Source organism: Amphibalanus amphitrite, unplaced genomic scaffold (assembly GCF_019059575.1).
Source record: "Amphibalanus amphitrite isolate SeventyFive unplaced genomic scaffold, NRLGWU_Aamphi_draft 000465F_arrow, whole genome shotgun sequence".
NCBI classification, from domain to species: Eukaryota; Metazoa; Arthropoda; class Thecostraca; order Balanomorpha; family Balanidae; genus Amphibalanus; species Amphibalanus amphitrite.
Window position 1 is genome coordinate 303,161 of NW_024881959.1, and position 18,862 is coordinate 322,022.

Here is an 18,862-nt window from a genome sequence, read left to right on the forward strand (position 1 = left end):
CTCGTTTTCTGCGCATCGGCGGGTCCCAGAGGCGGCGACACCAGACACCACCCGAGAACCGCATCAGCTGACCGCGCCGTCCTGCCCTGGGGCGGTCACGTGACCGGCCGACTGGCGAGCCGGCCGTCCGTCCCCAGAGAGGTCGAGAGGCGCCACACCGGTGCTGGCCGCTGCGGCGATCGGGGAGCAGTCGAATGTATGTCGGGCAGTCGTTCACCGGCCGGAGGGACCTTACAGCGCGCACCCAGCAACCAGGTGAGTTGTGGGGGTTTACTTATATTGCAGTGGGTGTAAATATGCGAAAGACTGTGTGGTGTTCAATTGCATCGATTTGCGTTGGTTTCATGGTGACAGCTTTGTCCGTTATACTGTTATAGGTAGGTGACTTCGCTGTGCTGCTGGTAGTTGGGTCAGTTTACGGGCCGTCGGTAAACTGTATTCAGGCGGACATGTGGCGTCAGGTACGATAGAGTAATTTGGCATGCATGAGGCTTACATCGACCGAGTCTCGATGTGCCCCACACCTCTGTTGTAGACCTTAATGGCGCTGGGAATGGCTGCGATGATGGACCAATAACAGGCCAAACCACTATTAGAGGTCACAAGCATTAGGCTATATGTGTCACTTGTCACTACGCATTCCAAGTTTATAAGCGCATATTGGTACGGGCTTACAATATACATAGTGAGTAGAAGAACACAATAAACGCTATGCTACCCAGGCTTACCAGTAGTTAACAGACCGTTGTTCAATCAACAGGAACTCTCCCTTCTTTATTTCTTCCTCCTTTCCCCCCCTCTCTCTCTCTCTCTCTCTCTCTCTCTCTCTCTCTCTCTCTCTCTTTCTCTCTTTCTCTCTTTCTCTCTTTCTCTCCTCTCTCTCTCTCTCTCTCTCTCTCTCTCTCTCTCTCTCTCTCTCTCTCTCTCTCTCTCTCTCTCTCTCTCTCTCTCTCTCTCACTCTCTATTCCCTCCTCCTTTACCCTCTTTCTCTCCCTCTCAGCACACTATTCCAATTTGGTCTGAAGCTTTGATTTGACGAGCAGCTCGGCGCATGACCTCAAATGACCTGCTCGATGTTAGATGTACAAGACGACTCGCATGGTCCAAAAAGTAAAATCAAAGCATCTGATCTTGTATTCTGGCGGATCTAGGTAGCGCCCGAAGACGACGAATATTTGCGTTTTTTCGAGAGTAAAAGAAAATTAAGCAACTTTTATGAAATAAAGTTTGTTTTAAATTATACAGTAGTGCGTAAGAAATCTACGGTGAGTTTGTTTTGGACTTAGAGAAACTTTTGGGGATATGCCCATGTTGCCCCCTCCCCTCGCAGTGTCTAAGGCCGCCTTTCTGGACCCACCAGTGACCTTGCAAACGAAATATGAAATCATTACTCAGCAGCCTGGTATCCATTTATCAATTCCATATGGTCGTGGATATAGGTACTTGTTTGTTCAGGCAAATGTGCGGCATTATGCAAAATATTCTCCTTACACTTTTAGGAAGCACCTGTCTTGATTATTTGTGATTTTAGGCCACGGCTTCGGAGGTTATCGGGGCACCAGACGCCACGAACCGAATAATGCGACCATAGAATGCAGCCTAAGGCTCATGTAAATCTCAGACCGACATATCATCACTCGGCACAATTGCGCTGATGATCCAGCGTATTTGTTTCGAAGCTAGCATGCGGTTAGTGTCATAAACTGATGCTCTCGCGCCAGTAGCAAGCACGGTGCTAGTTAGGATCCAGCCGAGTGCGACACTACGGGGGCCTTTTTTGCACCCCACCCCAGTCTGTCAAAGCTCCTGCATGGACTTATGGGCTCAGACATTCCTACCATTCTGCAATAGGAGGCTCTTGAGAAGGAGGTCCCATGAAGTGCTAACCCGCGCATGACTGGGGGGTGGGGGGGGGCTCTACAGAGCCCCCCTCCCGTTTTTCGGCAATATCTTCTAAACCGCTTGACAAATCAACACGAAACTTGCGGTACCCTCAGTGGCATTCATTTGACACCTTGTGTTCAAATTTCAACTTTCTGGCTACCATAGTTTGGCCGAAAATGACGTCAGAGTGACGTCATGTCGGCCGATTTTGATGCAAAATATTGAATTAAGGCAAACGCTCTTAAGAGCTTAGTTTTAAAGCTATATCCAATTTCATTGCATCAGTGGACTACAAATATACGTAGCTATCAAACTGCTATCTCGAATTTTCGACAGTTTGAAAGTTTTGAAAAATATGTTTTTACAATTACCAAAAATATATTTTTTTGATTTTTTTTTCAAAAGTTTTTTGATTTTTCGTAAAAACCGGAATATATGTGATAGAACACACACTGATGAACTATTCTAGCAAGCTTTAGCCTAATATCTTCAAAAATAGCCAAGTTATTAGCATTATTGTCAAAATTTTACAATTATATATTTTTCAAAACCATTTTCAGTACGTTTTCAACATCGTACAGCAATATAAATGGTACTATCGTGTTCCTGAGCTCAAACTGCATCTGATAGGCACCTTTTATGTTGAAAAATTTCATTTTCAATATTTGACCTTTTCTGACCTGAAAGTGGCCTTGCCCTGACCTCTGTTAAATTCAGCTGAAAATGACCTCAAATGACACAGACAGCATTATTTTCGAAATATACAAGTAAAATGGACCATAAAACATGCGTCACGTGATCATATGATATAAAATTTTCGTGACCTAGGATGACCTGGCCTTGACTTGAAAAATTCGAAGTAAAAGTTTGGTACCCTCAGTGTATCTAAGGCATATATCAAGGAGTGCGTAAACCAAAAATGAGCCTGATCGAACTTGTCAGCCGGCGGCCAGAGCCTAAATTGTGAACAAGCAAAAATGCCAATGATTTTTACTTTGACCTGACCTGTGACGTCATCGGTGACCTCGAGGTCAATGAAAATAGGTTTCGTTCGACAGTTTTTCCAGGACTATCAGATACCGTTTGAATTCTGACGATCAGCCCAGTAGTTTCGGAGAATGGAGGGGGCTCTGGAGATCCCCCCCCCCCCAGTCACTCGCTTTATGGAAAATACCCCAGTCATGCGCGGGCTAAGGAAAATACCTGCAAAATTGAAAGTCGAGCCGGCGTCATGAATCAAAATGCAAGATCTTTACCGGCAGAATTTCTTTTCCATCTGTTGCTTTTTTAAAATCGTCTTTCCATATTTCGATTTTTCGTTGTGCCATTTCGGAGTATATACTATCAAAATATTTGCAAATAAGCTATTTCAGCTTTTTTATCATTATTTGGTCAGGCTCACCTCTCCGGGGCGAAATCGAAGATCAAACTCCGAATCATTTTTGTTTGAGCGAAAAGTAAAACGGATTCAAATAGGTACTTCCTGATGTTACATGTTTTGTGTTTACCCTGTCTTTTAACAGGCACAATGTCAGTTTTAGTGACCTCGACCCAGAAAAAAGTATAATGTAAATGGTCGCCTCTCCTACACCGAATCAACGATCGTTCTAAAAAAAAAAATGAGATCACATTAACGTTACCACCATAGGTCAACGGGTGAAAATCACACTACACATTGTTGCACATTCTTTATAAATGGAAAGCCAATAAACTGGGCTTCGATAACTGCGTTGCGGACTCTTGTTCCTTTTGTAATTTCTTAACACATTTTTGTCGAGAACTTTTACAGAATAATGTTGCACACATAAAAAGGCATGCAATCTCTTCTCTATTTCCCTGTCTTTCTGTCTGTCTGTCTGTCTGTCTGTCTGTCTGTCTGTCTGTCTGTCTGTCTGTCTGTCTGTCTGTCTGTCTCTCTCTCTCTCTCTCTCTCTCTCTCTCTCTCTCTCTCTCTCTCTCTCTCTCTCTCTCTCTCTCTCTCTCTCTCTCTATCTCTCTCTCTCTCTCTCTCTCCTGCTCCTCCTCCTTCTCCTTCTCTCTTTCCTTTTCTGCAGATTATTCTTAAATCGCAGTCAGATCGCCAGTCGCTTCGCTGTCACTCGTATAAACTCTCCCTCCCCTTCCCTCCCTCCGGCCATCTGAACACGGCGTCACCGTTTGTTGTTTGAAAATAATATTTCGAAATATCGTTGGGAGTTATCTGACCGGAGCCTTCCCCCTCCCCCGTCTCCGCCGGTCGGCCATACTCTACACTGGTCGTCAGGCGGGGAGTCCTCCCTCCCCCCCCCCCTACACCGGCCGTACTCTGCACTACTCGTCAGGCGGGGAGCCCCCTCCCCCTCTCCCACCTCAGCCGTATACTCTGAACTGGTCGTCGGATGCGGAGCCCCCTCCCTCTCCTCTCAGCGGGCCGTTACACACGTCCATCATTGGAGGCCAATGTAATTCCGCCGCTCAATGGGCGCTGGGTCGCGCCCCGCCGGCCCCGCGGCCCGCCGAGATGGATGTGGGCCCCGCCGGCTGGCGCGATGTGATTGAGTATATTTATATAACACCAACCGAGAACGACACTGACACCAACACCAACCAACACTGACACCAACACCAACCGACCCGATATTAACCGATACAGACAGCGACACCGACACTGATACAGACACCAAAACAGGTACTGCCACCGAGTCGGACACGGACGCCAATCAACCGGGCATCAGCCGACAATCAACCGATCAATTGACGGCGAGACCGACCATGACACTGGCATCAACCGACAATGACACAGGTGCGACTGGCACTGACACAGGCGCGTCTGGAACTGACAACAACCGATACTGACATGAGTTTGCCGCGCGAGTGTCATTAGACGAATGAACACAATGCGTATGTAATATGTATAATGTATATAGGGTGTTGCTTCGTCCCGTTCCCTGCTCCACCCGCCTTGACGTCTCCCTTGAAATCCCTCAGGCCATTTCACCCATTTATCCTCTCCTTGTTGCAGCATTCGACAATGCAGCACGTGCGCATCCAGGGCAGTCAGGTGGAGCTGGTGCGTCCGACGGGCCCGTCGGTGTTGCTCCCGACCGGTGGCCTGCCTCACCTGCTACCCCTGCACGCAGTACGCGCCGCCGGCCGGCCCTCCTGGGATCCACCTGCGTTGCCCGTGGGGACCCCGCGACCCGCCGCCGGCTGCAGCGGCTCCCCGTGCACCATCTGCGGCGGCGGAGGCGCCGCCATCAACATGTACAGTGAGTGGAGCGCCGCGCCCCGCCTGCCGCTGCCCGAGAAGGTGTGGCGCTGGTGCGTGTTCCTTGGCTCGCCGTTCTGGGCGGCCGGCGGCGGGAGGCTGTGTCCCCTCTGCCACGCGCTGGTCCATTGTGTGGAGAGTCTGCAGGTGGAGGCGCGGGTCCTGGAGAGGGTGGCCGCAGATGCCGCGGAGGCGGCGGCGACCTCGCAGGAGGACGCGTTGGCTCGCAGGTTCCGGTCGGCGATGGTGGCGTCCGGTGTGGGTGCCACCCGAGCCCTGCTGCGGAGCGTGGAGGGACTGCTGGCGAGACAGGAGGCGACGAGACGACCGTCACCGAGCAGTCACGAGCCGCCGCCGCCGCCACCACCGCCACAGCCGCCTCCGCCAGCACTCCAGCCACCCGGGGCGCTGCCACAGCCTTCACAAACGCCGCAGCAGCCTCAGCAGCCGCGACCGCCTGAGCCGCCTCAGCCGCAGTCGCACTCAGCTCCGCATCAGCAGCACAGCCAACAAGACGCGTCACGGTCGATGCAACAGCTTCTGCAACAACAGCAACAACAGATGCTTCAAACGGGATTGTCTGCGCCTGATGACACTTCATGTGATGGACGAAAGGTAATCATGGCAAGTAAATTAACCGTAAGCAATCACTTTTAATAGTCATTACCCAGAGATGATATCATGTTTGATGTTATACGCCATAAATATCCGTTTTCTTTATCTACAAGTATAGATTTCCCTTTTTCCTGAGAAGGGGCCAATGCTGCGTAACAAGTGTTTCAAAATTCTGAGGCATCTCGCGCAATGCGCACCCTCTTGTCCGGTCACGGCGTCTTCTCCAGCATGAATGTCATTATGGCATGATTACCGCAAATACCTAACGTTCGTCACCTTTTTTCGATAGGGGCAGGAGCGGCGACGGAGGGTCAGCGAATCACGGCCGTACCTTCAGCCTCAGCTCACACCCCTGCGGTGGGGCTCCAAGCGGAAACAGCACGCGCCGTGTCGTCTGTCGGAGACAGCCTCTGACCCGTCACTGCAGTCCGAAACTCTCCTGCCGAGTCCCACCGACACCACTCCTGGGGCTTCCACCAGCGAGGTAGAAACTCCGCTAGCCTTTGGGGGAGACGAGGCTGAACCTCTGCTTGTTGTGGACACACGGGAGTCTGTCCACCCGACGAGTGTCTCGGATCAGCTTCAGGTTGACGTCGAAGCTGAGGACCTGCACCGAATGAGCACGGTAAGCTGTCCAATGGACGACGAGGATTCCACCGTCACTGAACGTGACCACACGGCGTTGGAAACCGCGAGCACGCTGCCTGTTGACCTATCCGTTCGACAGGATAGCTCAACTCTTCACATCTTGGAGTGTTTTTCTGAGGCTGCCGGAAACTCATGCCAAGGTGGGTGGTACAGCGATATCACAAATGGGGAACAACTTTACATCGTCAAGGACAGAGCTGCTACGCACTTGGTTGATTCTGTTCCGATGAGGTCTGGCGAAACCGTTGAAGTGAGAGAGCCAAGGAAGGGGGATTTCACTTCTTCTGACATCAACTCTGGAACGGATCCGACTAGCACTCCGACGAACGAGCAGGCACAAGATTCTGAGCTAGCTCATGGAGTAACATGCAAACAAGAAGTTATTACTTATGCCTCTTCTACTGACTTTGGAGACTGCTGTGACGAGCAGTCCAGTACAACAAAAGTGATGACGTCATCATCGAGTTTCTCCATGAGCAACAGCACCGTCAGCTATTCAGCATGTCCAGAGAGGGATCTTCCTGAGCCGAAGGAGAAGCGAGCCGTCGGGTTTTCCACCAACGTGCGCCAAGCCCAGAACTACGGCACCTCCAGCAAGAAGCGTCACCGGAAGTCGCTCAAGCTGAAGATCGTCCGAGAGAACAACGTGTGGCAACAGTGCAGCACGGTTCCGGAAGACAGTGGAAGGGGTGCCTCGGCCCGGGCCAGTCCTGTGCGACCTGGAGGAGACGGGGGTGCTGCCTGCAAACGGCAGCTGAGAAAACTTCAACGGCAGCAGCAGCAACAGAAGCAAACCGACAGACCGAAGAGCTCGAGGGAGAAGATAAGTGAGCTCCCTCCCGACACAGCCTCCGCAACGATCAAACAAGAGAAGGGCGCTCAGCATGCACCATTGTCAACCAGTTGGAACGCCTCCACTTCGGAGTTGTTACTGAATGCTCCAAAAACTACAGTTTTGCCCGGATTCCAGCCGGTGCCTGTGCTGTCAAACGTGTTATCTGGCGATGACTCCAACGCCACCAGGTCATCGGGAAAGAACGAGTCTACGACACAAGAAGGAGATTTTCACGACGGGATCACAATGAGCATGAGCGAAGGAGCGTATCAGAGTATGGAGTTCTCCGTTCGCCGCTCCTTTCGCGCTCCGCCAGCGACGGTGACGGCGCACATCCTGATGTCGCCGGATGTTGACGGTCTCCTGCATATGACGAAGGCGGAGAAGAAGCTCCCCGCTACTGAAACGTCCGCTGGATGTGACCCAGACCCAGTCAGGAGGGTGCCGGGGAGGACGGAGGGGGTGTGGGTGTCTCCGGGAGTCATTACGACTCTGGACCCGTCGGCGGCTAATGGACAGCGGCAAGGGCCGACGTCAGGAAATGACACAGGTGAGTGCGTACTGACCAGAATGTGGAATATAGGTGAGCTCTGTTAAGATGTTTGAGTGGTGTGTTTTAGCTTATTACATGTGTCCATCGAGTGTCAAATTTATTTCTCCAATGATTACACTACCTATTGCTGTGGCGATTCCATGCTCGTCCTTTTGACGGATCTTTCGTTGCCACTGCATGTCTCGTCTTCCCGACCGCAATGAACAGTCCTAACTCAGCGTCAGAACTAACACAGAATCAGTCTATCCCATGCCCTGAGCCCGGCTCCTTGCTTGTCACATATACCTATTGTTCACCGCAGTGACCGCCGACCGGCTATACCTGTCTATCGTGTGCTACGTCAGTGTGAGTGCATGTCTCAATCCTGCTGTATCCGCTCCTGTCTTCATTTCGTAGTGTTGTGTCCGTCCTCTCCCTCCTCTCCAGAATTGTGTCCATCCCTCTAGCTTCTCCAATTTTCCCCGTTCTCACTCTCTCCTCCCCAGTGTTGTGCCCGTGTTTCTGCATATTACCCAGGGTTGTGATCGTCCTCCCCCCCCCCCCCTCCCGTCTGCCCCAGCTGACTGTCGATACCGCAGGGCGCGGCCGCCGCGTACGGATGTGTGTTTTGCGCACCGTGTCTGCCCGATGCTGCCGTTACACCGCCGTTCCGCGCTGCATACCGGACGGCCCCTCCCCTGTTCACCCCTCCCCTCCCCTAGGGTCGTGTGTGCTGACCCGTGCTGTGTTTTGTGCCGTCAGATGCAGACCGGTCAGCCGCCTCTTCCCCCGACCAGCCGGCGCCGGCGAGCAGACACATGGTGAGGCCCAGAGCGCCGGTAACACCGCACACTTCTCTAAGAATAGAAAATTGACTGCATGTCACACAACTGTTATTTTTGTCGTTAAATTAGTCGCATCAGCTTAATATATCTGAGGAAAATTGAGATAGACGAAGAGCTGTCTCTCTTGATGCCAATTTATTTATCAGAAATGATCCAAATAAAAAAAAACTACAAGTTGATGTCTTAAAAATTGCGACGAATTTAATGCGTTGTTACATATACAACATGCAGTTCATCGGCAAATGATATCTTGTGGCCTAATTCATTTTCAACAAATGTACGGATATACGGATAGTCGATCATAAGGTCCATACTTAACCCATATTTATACCAATCTAACCAACAAAAAAAAACGGAATCAAAGTGCATTTAACGCCTTTGATGCCCCTCACATGCTTTGGTGCCTCTCCGTCGAGATGTTCACTTGCCAGCTGACGGTCTAGTTAAGTCGTAGGTATTCAAAATTGCCCATTGGAACTAAAACGCTCTGCAAATGCGTTAACGGAATATTGGACATTACGGCTAGTCTTTCTGTTCATGAGAAAATCTCGTCTCGTCCCGTGTTTCTGACTCCGTTAAACGTTAAAAGGAATGGTAAAACGCGTTAGTATGGCTATTGGTTTATGTAGCATGCATATGCGCTATGGCTGAAATATCATATTTTGGAATTTCACATGTAGGTACCTCATTCTGGCTATTTTGCGTCAGGAGACTTTCGGTAAATATTACATAATTCGGTAAATTCGCTAATGGATCCGCTCAATCTCATTCATTGAATGTAAAATATTTTGGAAATTCACATGTTATGACACGATTACGCTGGGCCCAATAAAAGCATCCCGCAGCGCTTTTACCAGAAACTGTGGGCCATTCCGGAGCGTACGCTATCGTCAAGCCCCAAGGTCACAGTCCTTACGGCCGACATCGGGCCGGAACCGTCACTTTACGAGGGGCTTGTCTGCATAACGGGTGTCCCGGAGCGCGAGCTCGGCGGCGCTGCCCGACTCGGAGGGAGCCAGCCGGCGTGTGATGCGTTCCGCCGCCGCGGCGGGGACGGCCGCTGCTGGCAGCTCGTACCGCCGCTCTCCGGCGCGGCGCGACAAAGTAGTCCGGTGTCCGCATCAGGAAACACAGCCTCGAAGCTTTGTGCGGACGGTGATATAGCGGTTCGCCCGCGGGGGAGGGGTGGGGGGTGGGGGGTCGGGGGTATGTCATCGACCCACGCGCGGGCCCCCACCCGACAGTGAATACATAGGCGCGGTCGGTAGCGAAGGGCGCTGCGGCGTTACGAACACGGTACGAATGCCAAACAGGCGCTCGCCAGGCCGTCGTGTGGACGTGTTTGTTCAGTAGCTATTGATTCCTACCGCGGGCTAATGTAGCTGGCGCTGCCCTTAGCACCTTTGTCACTTTTCCCGAAAGGTGGCAGATTTTGAAATTAACTGTGTTGAAGGCAATACTTTTCATTTTATCGGTTTCAAACAGTCAATCAAGTGTTGCTGAACAGTAAACAAAAATAAATTTTATACGTTACTCATAAGTAAAAGCAAAGAAAGCAAACAAAACCAGTTGTCGTGTTTGCCTTTCCCAAAGCCAATTATCCTGACGTTGAATTTGTAACAGGCAACGTAAGAATCACAGCACAGCACATCACTAACGACCTGTCTAGGCTAGTTTATATAACAAAGAAATCAACAGTATGATCATGCCTTGGCCTTGTGTCCAGCTACATATATGCCACCGCCCACCGCGCGGCGCCGTCGCCCCGAGCGACCCCCGACTGACTAGCTGCAGCCGTACCCCTAAAGGTAGACTGTGCCGCACGGCTGCCGTGGGTTGCGGCACAGTCTACCAGCCAGTCAGAGTGTGAGGCCGAGCGATCGCGCAGTATGCGACACAGCACACTGCAAGTGATCGCTGAAGGACTCTGGCAGAGGAGAGAGAGAGAGAGAGAGAGAGAGAGAGAGAGAGAGAGAGAGAGAGAGAGAGAGAGAGAGAGAGAGAGAGAGAGGAGAGAGAGAGAGAGAGAGAGAGAGAGCATTTATTCACACTAGAACAACATAAAATTCATAAATAGCATAAGCAATTGGCGCAAAAGTGCTATGCACTTAAATCTATGGCGCCGCTTGCAATAATGGTAACAAAATGAACGAAACTTAAAAAATGAATGAAACAAAATAAGACTTCTACCGCCCTACTGTACATACAGTACCGCCCTACTGTACAGGCAGTATGCCAATTGTTCCGTGCCAGACACGCCGTCATAACTGGACAAGGTATGGATTGGAATTAGGATTGCAATTAGGATGTGTTAGGTTAGAGGCGAGGGTTTGGATAAGGAAGCGCTGCAGTGCGGTGGCGACCCGGCTGTCAGTGCCCCGACGCAGCCCAGTGCCGAAAATCATCAGTATGTCAAGTTGTTGGGAGGGAGGAATATCGGAAAAGTCGGTATCGAGGATTAGCGATAGGGATTGGAAGAGGTTCTCTCGTTGGGTGTTAAAGAGTGGACAGATTAGCAGGAAATGTTGTGCGTCTTCAGATGGGTGTCCACACGGGCAGGAAGGGGAATCACTGTTTTGCAAGGAAATAAGATGAGCGTTAAGATTTGAGACGTTGAGCCGCAGTTTTGGATGTAAAAGGTTACCGGGGGAGCGAGACGTCCCGCAGGAAAGCGCCTGATTGCCGGTCTTTTCCTCAAAAGTCAGTAACCATTCCCCCTTTGACGTCTTTCAGAAAGAAGCACATAACGTCTGACACTAAAATGCCCTCGTCCACACCATTAATTCAATATCCGTTCTGAAGAGTAATGTTTAAACAGGTTTTCATGGTAGATATGACCTTTTCCCACAAAATCTGTGGTGCGGTTATTTGCTGATAAAACAACAAACTATAACGTAAATCAAAATCATTTCACTCAACTCAGTAGTCAGTACATTGACGCCAATATTTCACATTGAAGTCGCGTAAGCGACAAGCGTCATTATCTCGCACCGTAAGACAGTGTTTTCAATTGCTTCACGTGCAAAGAGAGAAAATTATCAATAGTCGTGTAACTGATTTGTTAAACGTCTAGACGATTAACAAACTGTTTAACGTCTAGTAGACATTTCGTCTGGTCTAAAGCATGTCGTATTTTTATATAAAATGTATTTTTTACCAAGTTTAAGCGCCAGAAAGATATGGGCGGTACGGGATAAAATCATTAAACCGCTCGTAGGTAAAAAATGTTTTAAACGTCTCGCCTATCGGCTCGACGTTTGAAAGATTTGCTCTACCTACCCGTGGTTTAATATTTATTATCGCATTCAATGTCGCAAAATTTAGGTCAAAACAATTGAAATGAGTGTCGTCAAAACCTGGCAAATCTTCTTACTACTCGTACGGCATGCATACAAATCTTGCTGGCGAAAGCCGTTTGAAATTATTTGGAAGCTAGGTTTGCAAAATTGACGGAGGCCCAAGTGCGAAGCACGAGGGCTGTAGGCAGAAATAAGTGAACTGAATAAGTTCCAAATAATTTCGTCGGCAGCAAGGTCGGCAGTGGCACGGTTAAGGCCCGGTCAGTCTTGCGGTCAGTAATATACAGCTATATATTATTACACTGCCTCTGCATGTTCTAAATCAAAGTTATGAACTTTTCTTGTCACACCTCTCTCTCCCGACAGCCGGAATTCAGTTGGAGCTCATGCCTCAGTGACGGAGACACCATGCAGTTCTCCGGATCTCCCACCGATTTGGCTGCTATAGATCAGTCTTACTTGACCAACGACGAAGACGTGGACCTAAACAACAACGTCGTCACCGAGGCCAGCTCAGACCGCTCAAAATCGATGACCGGAACTGCAGCCGGTTCCGCAGCCGGAAGCGGGCCGGAAGTCGAGCAGGCGACCGGAACTGTCGATCCGCTGGCTGTGTGGAACCCGTCTGGTGCCGACGACGAAATGGACATGACGGGGATCACCGAAGGCATGGTCACCGCAACATCCCCGCTGGTCGTCGACGAGGAGATCGGCCGCGTTTTCCTCACCGCCAACCGGGCGCTGTACGGCTGCGACGACCACGACGCGGCCGAGTCGAGCGCGGCGCACCCGGCCGCCAGCGACGAAGACGCCGACGAGGAGGACGGCCGGCTGTTCATCGCTCTCGACGCCGTGCCCCCGGAGGACGGACCGATCGGGACGCCGGAGGACGAGCGACAGTCGCCGGAGGACGACAGGCCGGCGGAGGCCGAGCTGGAGGTGGGCCAGGAGCCGGGCGAAGTAGAGCCCGGGGTCGAAAGTGGGTCCAAGAACGTCACCCGGAGACGAGTTCGTGAGCAGGATAAACCCCTGGAGTGTCCCAAGTGCGGGCGAAGATTTATCCTGAGTAAAATGTTGGACAACCACAAGTGCGGAGTCATGTATACGTGTACCGAGTGTAGTAAGACGTTCAAGAAACGCTGCCAGCTGCAGGCACACTCATTCATCCACAAGCAGGCCAAGGACTTTGTGTGCAGTATCTGCCAGCGCGCCTTCAAGGAGAAGAGTAACTTCAACCGGCATGTGCGCACCCACTCGAGCCTGCGGCCGTACAAATGTCCGCACTGCGTCAAGTGCTTCAAGGTGGCCGCCACTCTGTACGTGCACCGGCTGACACACGACGCTCGCGGCCGCTTCGTCTGCGACTTCTGCCAGAAGGACTTCAAGCGTCCGGAGCACCTGCGTCAGCACCGGCGCATCCACACGGGAGAGAAGCCGTACCGCTGCTCGGTCTGTCAGCAGTGCTTCACCACCGACAACACGCTGCGCACGCACATGCGTCGACATACTGGCGAGCGGCCGTACCCCTGCCCCATCTGCCAGAAACGCTTCACCCAGTCGAGCGCCATGAAGACGCACTGGAAACGCCACAGCGAGTCGCGCGAGTTTGCTTGCTCCATGTGCGATCTCAAGTTCAAGCAGAAATATGACCTGAACCGGCACATGGTGTCCCACAACACGGAGCGGCCCCACCAGTGCAGCGTGTGTCACCTGCGCTTCAAGACGCGCCCCAGTCTGCAGAAACATCTCGAGACACATTCAGAGGAGCGCCACTTCTCGTGCGGCACGTGTGGCAAGGCGTTCCGGCGCGTCTCCTACCTGCGCCTGCACGAGGCCACGCACGGCGCCAGCGCGCGCTTCGCCTGCACGCTGTGCTCCAAGTCGTTCACGCGGCGTTATAACCTGCGTCTGCACCAAGAGGAGCACGAGGAGGGCGGTCGGCGCCGGCACTTCTGCTCCCGGTGCCGGCGCTGCTTCCGGCGCGCGGCCGGACTGCGACAACACATGGCGGTGACGCACGGCGGGCCGGCGCTGAACGCGGAACAGGGAGGATCGCGGGAGACCCCCGACCGAGAGCCGCAGAGCCAGAGTGACGCGCGCTGGGAGCCCCCTGGCAGCGAGGCTGCTACTGATGGTGCTGACCCCAGTTCAGGTGTCACGACGGCCCCAGGAATGGTGATAAGTCCTGCGAATGCGGCCACAGAGGTGTTTTGGATGGGTGCCGTATCTGGTGAGCCTGTCCTCCATATTCAGATTCCTGGAGAGCCTCGTGAACAGGAGTGTGACCGAGTGACGGTGCGTGCTGTGAACTCGCCAGACCGTCTGTCGGGCAACCAGAGAGCAGAGTCGTCAGAGGAAGAGCTAATTGTCGATTAGCTGCAAACAATATTTGGTCTCCATATCGAGGCTTTACGATTTCATAGAATAGTTATCATAAAAATCCTGACTGCAAAACTTGCAAACAACCGCCGTGCATCGTGGTTCTATGCACTGTCCTGTGGCTCTTTGAGCATATGCCTGTTGAAGTTAACTCAGGGTGATGGCCTTATAATTAGGATAAGTGTTGTTCATGTCTGTGTCAATCTATAGTCGATTTCCGTACCGTACCTACCCTTTTCTGAGAAGAAAGCGTGATTGATTGATCCGTAAATTGTACTATAACGACGGTGATTGACGAGACGAGGCCTGGTTATTTTTGTTCTGCATTAAGCTATTGTTTTTAGTTCACGTTCATGTGCTTTACCTAGCTCTAAGTGTTAGCGTAAAACGATTGATCACTTCCTCTCTGTGATTACACTGCAGTGCTGTGCTAGCATTTAGGTCCGTCTATTTATTTGCAGCACCATTGTCTCGATTGGTTTGACACCTATACGTTGTGTGCCGTGCAGTATTATTATCGACATAAATATTCATGTTGCGCTGTTTTTCGTTTGTTTTCCGTTTAAGCTACAGCGCTAACGTTGCAAACCTTATTGGAAATGAAGGGAGGGAATGATAACTAGCCAGTACCTAATGGCCAGATTGTTTACGTTGTTTCCGAGCATGCCCTTGGCTGAAACCGTTTGGGAGGATGGAAGCTTATTTGGTTTACTTGCGGAGGACTGATCGAAATCATTTAATGACATGGTATCGTTTCAGACAAAAAACGCGTTAGCTCGTGTATAATGCATGATGCATACCTAATGCCCGCCGCCCCTACTAGTGCTTTTTTCGAGAAAGCTCGGGAAACGCAAGAGATAGAGAACTGAAACTTGGCATACCTGACCTTTGATTCAAGTCGGGTCTTGTGACACTAACCACATTTTCAGGTCAGGTCTTGTGACCTCACCATTTTAAATCGATAGGGAAATATGTAAAATGTTGTTTTGGGGCCGGGAATGATCTGAAACTATACCATGCACGCGGAATCGTGATTTCACGCACTTCTTGCAAGGCCCGCAATGTTTCCTTTTTGCATTGTTGCTGGTGGAGACTATCAGGGTTTGGGGATAGGGGCTCCCAGAGACGCCGGTGTCGGCACTTGGAAGTTGTAAGTACTGGTAAGGGCCATCACAGTAGCAGTCATGGGCCCTTGTAAGTTGCTGAAACTGGTGTGTGGCTACAGGCGGATGTGAGGATCTGGATATTAGAGCTGCTGGTCACTAATAGGACGGAAAGGGCCCTCAGAGGCCAGCCGCCCAGCGAGTAGCTCTCAGAGGTCGCCAAGGGCAGGGCTGCGGAGTCGGAGTCGGAGTTGATTTTTGAAAGCCGGAGTCGGAGCCGGAGTCGGAGTCACTGAAAATATATCGACTTTGCAGTCCTGGCAAAGGGGCCCCGAGAGGCCGGCAAGCCCTGAGAAGCCGGTGTGGGGCTCTTGACCCTCGCCGGACCTATTGGTTTTCTACATACGCGCCGGCCGGGGGGGGGGGTACGACCCCCCTCCCCTTCGCCGTTTTGCCCCTGGTGGAGCTAGCGCGTCGCGGAAAAAACGAATGTGTGGCTAAAACCGGTGAGAAAACCAGATTTGGGTGTATAGTCGACTACAGAATGATGTTCCACTCCTCAGAAGCTATCAGTTGACTCACTTGACCAGAGCGCTAAGTTGTGCCGTTTATCACGCAATTAAACGTATCGATTGTGAGCATTGGGACAAAGCTATAATTTGTGAACTCAGCCCGTGTGAGTGATGCGGCACAGCCTACCACTCCAAGCAAATATAGTGGAACATCATTCTGTAGTCGACTATACATACCTTGGTTGATATCCATTATGGTGTGAAAGTCAGAAAGTAGTTACAGCGCCCCTCATCTGTGATGATGGAAATTGATTCAGTGTTCATTTTATTTAAATTTCAACTTGACAAACGGACCATGTAGGTTTGGTTTGATGGCTTTTGGCCATAGGCGTAGGAACAGGGGGGGCCGGGGGGGCCATGGCCCCCCCACTTTCGGAGGTGGGGGGGCCAGCAATGTTAACTGGCCCCCCCACTTTTTGCTGACTTAAGTGTCTGTCTGTACCTAACCTACCACCCGGTAACTTGACAACTATTCAGCTTGCCCTTTAATGAGGACTGAGGATTCCTTTTTGTTTCTACAGCGTTATTGACCGCAATTTCCTTCACTCAATGAAGGAAACCATATCAGAGACAAGTCTGTGAGTCCTGGTGACAGCATTTTGTTGAATACGAGGCGCGGGACAGCGAGCACTAAAAAGGTATAGGCAATACTAAGACAATACTAGCACGGTGCAGGAGAATGCGTATACAAACGACCAACGCTTGACCTTATCTGCTTGGGGTCGGCATAGTTCGTCAAAGGCGTACTAGCTGGGGGCCAGGGTGACCGTGCCTCAGCCTCGGTTCAAACAGGCTGGGGGCCAGCAATGTCTGTTTCTGCCCCTCCCCCTTCCACTTTCAGTGCAGTGGCGGTCGCAGAGGGGGATCAGGGCCATGCCCTTCCCCCCTCCAAAGGCTAATCAGGGGGCCATCATATCATTTGGCCCCCCCAAACAACCAATGGGCCCCCATGGGCGTATGGGGCTCTGGCCCTTATTCGATTGTTACGAGACTCAAGAATCCCACGCTAGCTATTAACAGCTCCCAAACCAGTCTTTGAGGGTCCTACACTGATCTCGGAGGGCCCTTCAGTGGCGGTCAAGCGCCCACATTGACCGCTGAGAACCCACATTGACCTCATTTGAGGGCCCCTAAACCGGCCTCAAGGGCCCAGCCGGCGTCTGAGGGCCTCACACCGGCCTCTGGTGGCCTCATTTCTGTCTCTGGGGTCCCAAGACTAGCCTTTAGGTGCCTTTGAGGACCCCGCACTGAATTCTGAAGACCCGATGCCGGCCTCTAAGGGTCCGCATCGGCCTCTGAGGGTCCACCTTGGCCTGAGGGCCTGAGGGGTCCAACGCCGGCCCATGCCGGTCTTTTAGGGCCCCACACTGACCTCTAAGGGCCCATGCTGACCTGTAAGGACCCACATTAGCCTATGAGGCCTTGCACGGGATTCTGAAGACCTGATGCCGGCCTCTGAGGCCCATCTTGGTTTTTGAGGGCCTTCTGCTGGTCTCTGGGTTCCAACACCGGCCCATGCCGGTATTTTAGGGTCCCACATTGACCTCTAAGGGCCCCGCACTGGATTCCGGAGATCCGATGCCGGTCTCCAAGGGTCCGCATCGGCCTCTGAGGGCCCACCTTGGCCTATGAGGGCCCTCCGCTGGTCTCTAGGTTCCAAGTCCCGCCCATGCCGGTCTGTTGCGGCCCCACACTGACCTCTAAGGGCCCATGCTGGCCTGTAAGGACACGCATTAGTCTCTGAGGGCCTTGCACTGGATTCTGAAGACCCGATGCTGGACTCTGAGGCCCATCTTGGTTTTTGAGGGTCTTCTGCTGGCCTCTGGGGTCCAACACCGGCCCATGCCGGCATTTTAGGGTCCCACACTGACCTCTGAGGGCCCATACTGGCCTGTAAGGACCCACATTAGCCTCTGATGGCCCAAGTCGGCATCTTAAGGTCTCATCCTGCCCTTTGCAGGCCCTGTACTGGTCTCTGAGGGCCTTAACCCTCGCCGGCCGGGGGGGGGGGGGGCGGGTGCCGCCCCTCCATAGGTTTTTTCGCGATAGCTCCGAACACGACGGCGATAGAGAGCTGAAGCTTGGCATACCTGACCTTTGAATCAAACGGGATCTTTTGACACCAACCGCATTTTCGGGTCAGATCAGGTCACTGACCCATGTGGTCATAAGTGAACCTCTGCACGGTCTTCAGATGTCGCAACTTCGCAACGCCCTCACTGCCAGAGGAGATTTCATAGGGAAATGAACCTTGGAGGACCTAGTATCCAATAGGAGTCTCTCAACTTGTATAATGTATATCTCGGATTTTTCCTAAAGTTCATATGAGGTCAGGTCATTTTCGTGACCTCACGATTAGGTATAAGTCAATGGGTATAAACTGAAAACTTTTTCTGGCGCCGGGAACGATCGATCTCCAACTATCTCAAGCACACCGAATCGTGATTTCATGCACTCCTTGCAAGGTTCGATGCGTCACTTTTGCAATGTTGACCTTGCGCGACGTCATTTATGAAGTTATAAGGGTCTTATTAGTTTTTCGTCAATAACTAGGTACCGATCAAATTGAGCTAGCGAGTCGGGAAAGCCACCTATGGACTCAAGAAGACCTGCCGAATCGAATGATATGCGTAATGACCTCCTTCGACCAATTTCGTGACCTGGGGACGCCGACCTGACCGTGACCCGAGGTCAACACCCTAAGTTTACCTCACCCAAACAAAAAGTATATCATTCGACGCGCCTGAGAGAGGCGAACACGATGCTGGCAAAATCGCGGCTCTGCGGCCATTTTTCCGAAGTTATTCACCAAAAACGGAACCGTGCCTTGAGGCACTTGACCTGACCTCAGAGGTCACCGGTTTTTGTTTGTTTTGTTGGGTTAGGCCCTTTCGGTCCAATG

General features: G+C 51.7%; 1 protein-coding gene across 4 annotated transcripts; it reads left to right on the forward strand.

The window, feature by feature from the left end:
- The first annotated feature begins 120 nt into the window (after positions 1–120).
- Positions 121–14,830, forward strand: LOC122391997 (zinc finger protein draculin-like). Of its 4 annotated transcripts, XM_043386391.1 has the most exons (5): positions 121–255; positions 4,887–5,747; positions 6,037–7,780; positions 8,525–8,583; positions 12,273–14,830. In XM_043386391.1, exons 1-5 carry the CDS (start codon positions 199–201, stop codon positions 14,280–14,282), a joined length of 4,731 nt encoding a protein of 1,576 aa, XP_043242326.1. In that variant the 5' UTR covers positions 121–198; the 3' UTR covers positions 14,283–14,830. The 4 variants fall into 4 exon arrangements, with proteins under 4 accessions (XP_043242326.1, XP_043242327.1, XP_043242328.1 ...); XM_043386392.1 differs by lacking the exons at positions 121–255; positions 4,887–5,747; positions 6,037–7,780; positions 8,525–8,583 and adding an exon at positions 11,754–11,793; XM_043386393.1 differs by lacking the exons at positions 121–255; positions 4,887–5,747; positions 6,037–7,780; positions 8,525–8,583 and adding an exon at positions 12,134–12,178.
- The last annotated feature ends 4,032 nt before the right edge of the window (positions 14,831–18,862 follow it).

What these genes read in the sequence shown, in the direction of transcription:
- LOC122391997 (XM_043386391.1), top strand. Translation starts at nt 199, where the DNA reads ATGTCGGGCAGTCGTTCACCGGCCGGAGGGACCTTACAGCGCGCACCC. An exon ending in CTTCATGTGATGGACGAAAG is followed by an intron (nt 5,748 to 6,036) that starts GTAATCATGGCA and finishes TTTTTTCGATAG; the next exon opens with GGGCAGGAGCGGCGACGGAG. An exon ending in GACGTCAGGAAATGACACAG is followed by an intron (nt 7,781 to 8,524) that starts GTGAGTGCGTAC and finishes TTGTGCCGTCAG; the next exon opens with ATGCAGACCGGTCAGCCGCC.